An 8,572-nucleotide genomic window follows, 5' to 3' on the forward strand; every position below is an offset into this window, starting at 1 on the left:
TTGTCACAAGTTCAGCTGGGCTGGAACTGTGCTGAGTCCACCTTCCTCTCCCAGTATTGGCTGTCTGGCCTCATTGGACCTAGCTGTTTTGTGTTTTATTGCTAGATTAGAAGGCCTTTTATGTAGGCAACATTTCCTTCTGTTTCTTTGGCACAGTTATTTTTTAGGGCCATGATAACCGTAATACAGAAAATAAATAGCAGTACAATACCATGTGATACAGCAAGCACTCTACAAATCTTTATTAAATGTGGGAAATCTGAATGTAGCCTCATCTTAAAATGATAACATTTAATACAATTCATTTTAATGAAATATTAAATGAAATATTAAAATGAATTGTATTAAAAGATTAATAGATTTATTCAGGCATCCTTCTTAATTTTAATTAGAAATGTTAATATTAAAACTCTGTGAATGGCAAAGGCAAATATCAACTGTCATTACTTGGCTTAAGTTGTATTTTGGAGTAGAAATCAGTGCCAGTAGTAGGCTTTTACTTTTTAGAATGGAATCATTCAGAAATAAAAGAGCCTTTGTCTTATTATGAGACTGTTAAGCCTGAAATTTCACTTTATGAAGTGAATGCTAACTACATTTTCAAGCTATCAAGTGCAGTATTCAGAATTAATGAATACATCTTTTAAATGCTCTTTTATCCATGTATAGATCAGAAGAATGTTGTAGGAATGGATGAGAATAATGTCAGGTACAGGTGGACCCTAAAATTAGAAATCTGTTTATCATATTTATAACACTGAAACATAAGTATCTGCTTTATGATTGTCTGTAAAGTACAAAAGGATTCCATATTGTTTATACAACTTCTTCTTGAGGTTTGAGTTACACAGAAAGTTAGGGTCAGCATGCAGATTTATAGAAGCCTAAATTGAGGGGAATAGCTGTATGGTTGTATTACTGTAATACACTTTCAAGTAAGAGAGAGAGGGAAGTGGGAGCTTCTTGTTAGAGATGCTGAAGGATTTTGCTCCTAACTGCAGAGAAACGGTGGTGGCCAGTTATAGCAAGGAATGCTTCAAACTGCTGTCTGCTCTTCTGTCCTGGTCCCAGGGACCACGAGGCAGGAAGCAGTTTCACAGAGGTGTTGTGACTTCTGTTCTGGGCTGGTGTTTGCAGTTGTAGTTTGAAGGGTGTGAATCTGAGCATGGGATGTTGAAGTGTTTGTATCTGCACCAGTTTTAGTTTTGCTGTTAGATTGTAGTGTTTCTTTTGACAGGGATTAAAATTCGTGTGAGAAAGATTCAGTTACAGTGAGAGAGCAGGGTTCTTTTCTCATGGTAGTGAAAAAAGTTTCATTAGGTTTTAAGTCAAAACTAATCATGTTCCATGTGTTTGCAGTACCATCTCTTGGCCTCAGAGGGGAATGTTTTTCCACTTGTTATTCCAGCTTTTATTTAACCAGCTGTAATTGTTGTTATCTGCAATTATCTATAGTAAAAAATGGCATGTTTCATGCAGAGCAAACTGAACCTACTGCCTGCAACAATTAGAACTTCTGATAATGGGAAGCACGTTTAAATTATTGAAACTTTGGACAACATATCCCACTAAGTATGAATGTTATTCCAAACATCATCGTTCTCATCCAAAAGGACAGCTAAATCTGGTTGTTCTCTAGAGATGTATCTCTGGATACTGGGAGTTTTGTTTGTTTCCATGTTATTTAATAATGGGTACAGAATTAATTGGTCTCTGGAGTAAAAGATGGTTCTTGTTCTGAAGGGATTCCAGTTGAAGTGGCTGTTCTTCATGTATGCTCTCTGATGAGAAATGAGATAAAGATTAGAACTGGATACCTGTTTTGTGGTTACTGTGTATAAATAGGAAACATTGTTTCAGCTTTGCTATGGCGAACTCATCCTTCAGTTCCTACTAACATTTTGCAACTTCCTCTTATTCAAAAACTTTGTAACCTGCTCTGATAATGTTGAGAGCGAGGCAGGAGGGCTGAAGTAGTCCCAGAGAGAGCTAGAGTTTTTTGCAGTATTTTCACTTAATTGCCACTATTTTCTGTTTTACAGTGGTGGGAAGGACAGCTGTTATAATATGATGCAGTGTGTTGCTGCTGGGCATCAGATCGTTGCTCTAGCCAACTTAAGACCTGCTGAAACCACAGGTATGTAGGACTTTTTTGCTTATTTGTGTTAACTAGAAATGATAGACTGACAGCTTTGCCTTCAATATTTACATATTGAAGGGCAATCTAGACATCTCAGGTAGAAGGAAGAAAATGACGTGGATACCTATTCAGTTTAATTTATTTTTCCTTGAAGAGTGGAAAAAAAAAACAACAACAACAAAAAACACAAGGTGAAGGTTGGTAAAAGAAAGCCTTAAGCAGTTTAGGAAAAAAAAGCACAAATATTTCTGGTGGCATGGGAAGAGGTTGTATGCGTTAAGTAGCACAAACAATAAAAGATGGAAGAGGAAATGATCAAACAAAATGAATACTGTATTTCTAGAAATTTGTTAAACTAGCATCAACCATTTTGCCAAAGTAAGCAGTTTTGAAGTTGTTATTTGTTTTTAACTTAATGTATCTTTCTCCATTATTCTAGCCCAGCATTTCTGAACTGAATTGTAGAACTGATCTGAACTGCAGTTTATCTTGATGTGCTTCTTCCTTCCTTTTAGCTTGGACCAGTTTTCTGATCAGTTCCTCACAGGCTAGGCCTAGACTTATTTCTACGGAAGATAATGGGAGAATCTCAGGTAGTCTGTTTCAGGGGAACTGAGCAGGGGAGTGTCTGCTACTTCTGTGTTTGTCTAGAGCATAAAATGATGTGTGTTGTTATCCAGCTGGCAGGAGAGTATATTAAAAATATGTTAAAGTATTACGTCTATCAACAATTAACTTGGTAACTACATTTTAGGAAACTACCCAGAGAAAGTGAGAGAAAATGGGAGCTGACATCGCAGATAAATCATGGACAGGCCTGGCAAATGCTTGGGAGTACAGGAACAATTTATTTTCTTCATAGCTAGCACACAATCATCTATAATCTTATTGAAATAAGTTGTCTTTAAACTAATTTATCTGCATCAGAAATGTAGAATATTGTCATTAAAATCATAAAATGATGTCTTTAAGTGTGTAGTTGGATATTTTGTGGGAAGTTAATTGAGGTGCTTCAGGCAATGGCAGATTCTATGCCATTCATTTTATTTTATCTGCACCACTGCTGCCTGGAGAGTCTCAATTAATAAGAAAAACTATGTATTCTGAACTGAAGATCAGTTTAAAGACCTTGTCATGTTTTATTTATGTTGGAAAATACTGACTTCTCTTTTAAATCATCTATTTTGGTTTAGGTTGGTTAGTTGTGATTATGTGTTTGGACTTGCCCATTTTGAGCAAATACTTATCTCTGTGACTGTTGTATGCCATCAAATGTGACATGATTTAATTGTTACATCACAGATTAGTTACCTTGATCAGTATTACAGACTCTTCTCAAGATGTACTAGGTGTACAGCAGAGCTGCTTTAAGTGTTTATGTGTAAATGAAGTTCCAGTGTGATAGATTAGCATTAAGATAGTGAACTCAGATAGCTTTTAACAAATGAGATTGAAATTTCAGTGATATTTTCAACTTATTTGAGTAATTATTTGAACGATTTTATGTAGAAACACTTTGAGATGTATTTGTAATCTATGATGCTGCATTTTAGCTGCTTTTTTTCTTCATTTGTTAGCTACAAACTGCTTGTAAGAAATTTCAGTTACCTTTTTTTGTCCTGATTAAGGAAATAGCAGCAAAGATTTGATCGCATTCTAAGCGATTATTAAAATGACTGAAGGTAGAAAGGACTTGGTACTGTAAGATGTTTTCTCTTTTTGAATGTTAATGTCAAAACACTGTAGCAATCTACTTTTATTCTATGTTGGCTCAAATAATCTGCTCTTGTCTCTCGATGGCCATGAAAATAATGTAAATGCTGAAAGTTTTGAAAATTGTGACAAGTCATTGCTTATTTACAGTGTTGTAATGCATTCCTAATTTCTTGCACTGAATTTGCTAAAATGCACCTGGGTTTGTGCCTCTGAGGTGGCACAAATTTGAATTACCCTATGAATAAGAGAAGAATTGGACCAGTCTTGGATATTTGGATGAAGCAGGGAAGAATACTAAAGGAGAAGCAGACTCCACAGTTTCCAAATAGGCAGCATATTCTTGGCGTATTCTGTTGGGTGGAGAAAACCATTTTTTTTTTCCCCATGTTTATAGAGTTAATGTCACTAAACATCTGTTTGTGCACGAAACAATATTAACATTTAGATTTTTTCAGTGCTTTGAAGTATTATGATTATCTTTAACTGCTGAAATTATGTAGCTAATGAGATTATTTCTTAACTGTGACAGGGCAGACTGATGAATTGGACAGCTATATGTATCAGACAGTAGGACACCATGCCATTGATCTATATGCTGATGCAATGGATTTGCCACTCTATCGTTGTTTCATAAGGGGTACCAGTATAAATACTGGAAGAGTGTATACGACGTGTCAGGAAGATGAGGTTGAAGACCTTTACCACCTCTTGAAACTTGTTAAGGTATGCTGAATGAAAAGAATGAAATACTTGAGGACAATTATATTGCTTCCATATGGTTTGATTGTTTAAAAAGTTTGACTCTTTTATGAATTTAGGTAAATGATCCACTAAGGAAAGCTTTGAGAAAAGTTTTTGACACTCACGCATTTAAAAGTTTAATGTCCATTCTTTTGTTCTTCCTTGCACTGTAAATATATAGTGTAACTTTATTCACTTTATTCCCTTTTCTTCCAATATAAGTCAGACTTATTAATACACATTTCAGGCTAAACCCAAATGTTTATATAGTTTCATATTTGAAATGTGTTTGATTACTTGAATGAGAGAATCGAGGGAGGCTGTGCATTTATCAGTGTATGGAAAAAAAGCATCTAGACATTTCCATTTGGTTGCGTGTGTGCTATATAAACTAGGATCTGTTTGTTTGTATGTTGCAGATAGTCCACAAAGTACTAAGGAATGTTTTACAATTATGATTCTACTGATTTTGCTTCTGGTAGCTCTGCAACTATATGCCAATTTATAACATGATAGTTGTGACTGCACTAAAACAATACAATGTATAGGAAAACATGTTTATTGTTTCTAAAAATAAATATAAATTATATATAATAAATAATTTAATAAATAGTTATAAATAAAATCAAATATGTATTTAATTTTATGGATAAAGCTGGTAGACTGCTTTTTGAAACCTCAACTGAAAATATTTCTTGTTTTCAGTTCAGGTACTGAGCATTTCCTCTTTCATTTTGTTCCATTTAATTGAGATTTAAACCTGAAAGCTTTAGGTTTATTCTTTGTTTAGTGTAAAAAAAAATTAACTTGCAGATTAGACTGAGAATGTGGCTTGAGTGCAGAGTGCTTCCTGAGCCAATGCTGAAATTGGATGTTACGTTTTACTACACATCTTCAGCAGGGAAAATTGAGATCATGTATCTGTGTTGAGTATGAGACAACTCCAGAGGAGAATAGTGCATGTAGGCTGTATTGTGCTCTAGAGTGCTTCATGGGGGTTTTAAATAGAGTGTAGTATAAGAATTGAAAGAAATATGGCACTGCACTTTTATACAATTTTTGAACCATGATAGTATTAGAAATTATTGGGACTAGTACATACTGTCTCTTAAAGCTGCATGATAGCAGCTTTCTGCCTCTGTGTAAGATAATAAATTACTGATCAATTTAATTAAAAATGGTCAGATTAATGGCAATTAAGATCATACTTCCTTTTCGATCCTTGCTGTCTTTGGAGAAATGGATGCTTGACATAAATTAATGCTAATGTTAGATCATGACAACTTCTGCTTTGGAAGTTAATACATGGTAATTATAACTATAGCTGAAAGAGATGTTATCAAGTTGTCTGGAACCAAATATCTATCTCTTTCCTGTACAGAAATATTAATTCTACTGCATGATATTTTAAAGGCACAAATATTAACAATATATTGCTTTTATGTTAGTCTTTGACTAAACATGCTCATATAGCCAAATCTATCTATGAAACTCCAGTGCAGAGTTCCAGTGGAAGTCTTGTTATTCTGATGAATAACTGCATAATTATCAGGGGGTCGTAATCTGCAGGAGATGTAACTCTTTGTATTTTCAATTTTAAAGAAAAGATACTAAACTGTATTCTGGGTTGAAAGTAACTTTGAAAGTTTTCTATTTTTAATTTTTTACATTTATTTATAACTGCAGTTTTGTACCTTTACTATGTAAATTTTAATTACTGATTTCTCCTTAGGATTTTTTTTTCCAGATACGTTAATATATCTCAGTTTGCTCTTTGTTGAGGGCAGGAGGGGAATTCTGAAAGAGGCTTGTAAAAATGCATCCTTACGTGGACATAATCTTGAAACACTGGTGGAATAGCATAGCTCTGTTTTTCTGTCAAATGTCTTGTGCATAACTGTACAGGAAAGTTGTATTCAGTTGAAAATTGCTTAATGTGCTTTGATTTCACATGGTAAAGAATGCTTGTAGTGAAGGTACTTGTTTAGTAAATAATAATAATTTAAACCATATTTGAAAAAATAACATGATGAAATTAATTTGATGTTTATGAAAACAATATGTTAACATGACTTTTAAGAAATTAAATATTCCTTTGCAGTGGTAGGTACCCAGGGTAACAATCCAGGATTCAAAAAGTGATATTAACTGTTGATGACTATAAACCAGTTAATTTTATTGTCACAAACTCAGATGATTGATTTCATATTTATGAAGTAAATTTATATATTTACGTTCCACTTGCCTAATGTCCTATTTCAGATCATCTTTATTCATTAATATTTTGAAACATATTAGAGTATTTATGTGATGTCAAAATGTATCTAACCAGGCAGTCCTCATCTGATAGCAGTATTTTTGCTTTGTAAGACATATAAATTCTGCAATCTAATGAATAATTTAATTTATTATCCATTATACTGTATAAGGAGGGCTTATTCCCAGTTTGCCCATGTTTGTTGCTTCGCATGTTGGAGCTTTCTCCAGCAAAGTGTATAAGCACTAGAGTTACTTAGTTATTTGAATTATCTTCAGGGTTTTACCATGTCTCTACTTTTTGAAGTGTGTAGAAAAATGTCCCTACTTTGTCCCTTTTCAGTGTAATTACTATGTTGCCCAAACAATGCATTGGTGTTTGAAGCAACCATATTATGGTGAAGTAGTTGTGAGATGTCTTGAGTGTTGGATTGTTTTCTATTAAATATTGGACTGTGTTCTGTATCCCATGGGTCGATAGCTTAGACCTATATCCAGGACAGAAGTTTTTGCAGCATCTAGACTCAAAAAACCAATGCAAGATAACTTGTTTCACTTCTAGGATCAGTAAATTGTTGTCCTCTTCCAAGTTTCTTGCCTTATGTACTCCATAACATGGAAGCTTTGCTTTTATTTTGTAAGTTTCCACTGCTGGGATAATTCTGTAGAAATCTAGAACTTTATTACTGAGCAGTTGTTTTCTTCAAGCTATTCTTCATCTTCTTCTATAATGTTTTTCAATAATTAAGTTTTTTGAAATTAGTATTTTGAAAAATTGTTTCTGTTCATAGCTTCTTTGTAATATATTTGGGTGATATATTTATGTATATCTATTATAAAGTGTGTAAGTTGATTTTCATTTTATTTTCTGTTTTGAAATGTTATTTGTGTCAGTTGTTTTTGCTTTGCACTTTGTGGGTTCAGAACCTACAAGATTATGAACAGCCCCTAACATTATACTTGAAAGAAATTAATACTTTGGATCTCAGGACAGAGGGATTATGAATTATGGTATCATCCATTGGTCATCAGCTGAAAATTAGGAATTGATGCTGAGTATATTGGATGTATGAAACATTTTAATCAAAATAACCTTTACTTGCGGCACTATTTCATTTTATCAGTATTGTGAAAGAAGAAGGAAAGAAATAATGTCGCATCCTTGAGCAATAGTCTACTAACTCAGACAGTCAGTCACTAAAAATAATGTGCTTTTTAATTGCAGCAACAAAAAACTTTTTCATACAGTGTGACTCCCATATTTAATATTTATTTTTTAAGGGCAGATCATGATTTTTGAAATACACCTGCTCTTACATTTACTGAAGAAAGGAAACCTTCCTGACCATTTGGCAGGTAAAATTACAATAACTGTGTAATTTTTTTATGTTCATTCAGATTATAATTTTTCTGAGATAATATACATTGTGCAGCCTTAGATGAAAGAGAGGTAAGTTAAGTCCTCTCATTATTCAGTCAAACTCCCCAGGACTTGATGGTCTGGAACAAACAGAGTTAGGGCTTGAGATGAATGAATGGAATACAACATTATTCTTTGTCCTTTGTTTAGGATTAATTCCCTCATGGAAAATAAATCTTGCTGTTCCTCATTATTGCAAATATTCTTCCATGGTAAGGTAATTGTCTTCCTTTCCGTTCTGATCTTCAGAACTTAGCTACTATAGTCAATGGGTAAAATGAGTTCTCAGTTTCAGTTCT

General features: G+C 33.7%; 1 protein-coding gene across 1 annotated transcript; it reads left to right on the top strand.

Annotated features, from left to right (window-relative positions):
* Window positions 1–740: 740 nt before the first annotated feature.
* Window positions 741–8,226, top strand: LOC104911150 (diphthine--ammonia ligase-like). Its single transcript, XM_010711590.3, has 3 exons — window positions 741–2,137; window positions 4,386–4,579; window positions 8,135–8,226. Exons 1-3 carry the CDS (start codon window positions 2,068–2,070, stop codon window positions 8,144–8,146), a joined length of 276 nt encoding a protein of 91 aa, XP_010709892.1. The 5' UTR covers window positions 741–2,067; the 3' UTR covers window positions 8,147–8,226.
* The last annotated feature ends 346 nt before the right edge of the window (window positions 8,227–8,572 follow it).

This window comes from Meleagris gallopavo, chromosome 5 (genome assembly GCF_000146605.3).
Source record: "Meleagris gallopavo isolate NT-WF06-2002-E0010 breed Aviagen turkey brand Nicholas breeding stock chromosome 5, Turkey_5.1, whole genome shotgun sequence".
NCBI classification, from domain to species: Eukaryota; Metazoa; Chordata; class Aves; order Galliformes; family Phasianidae; genus Meleagris; species Meleagris gallopavo.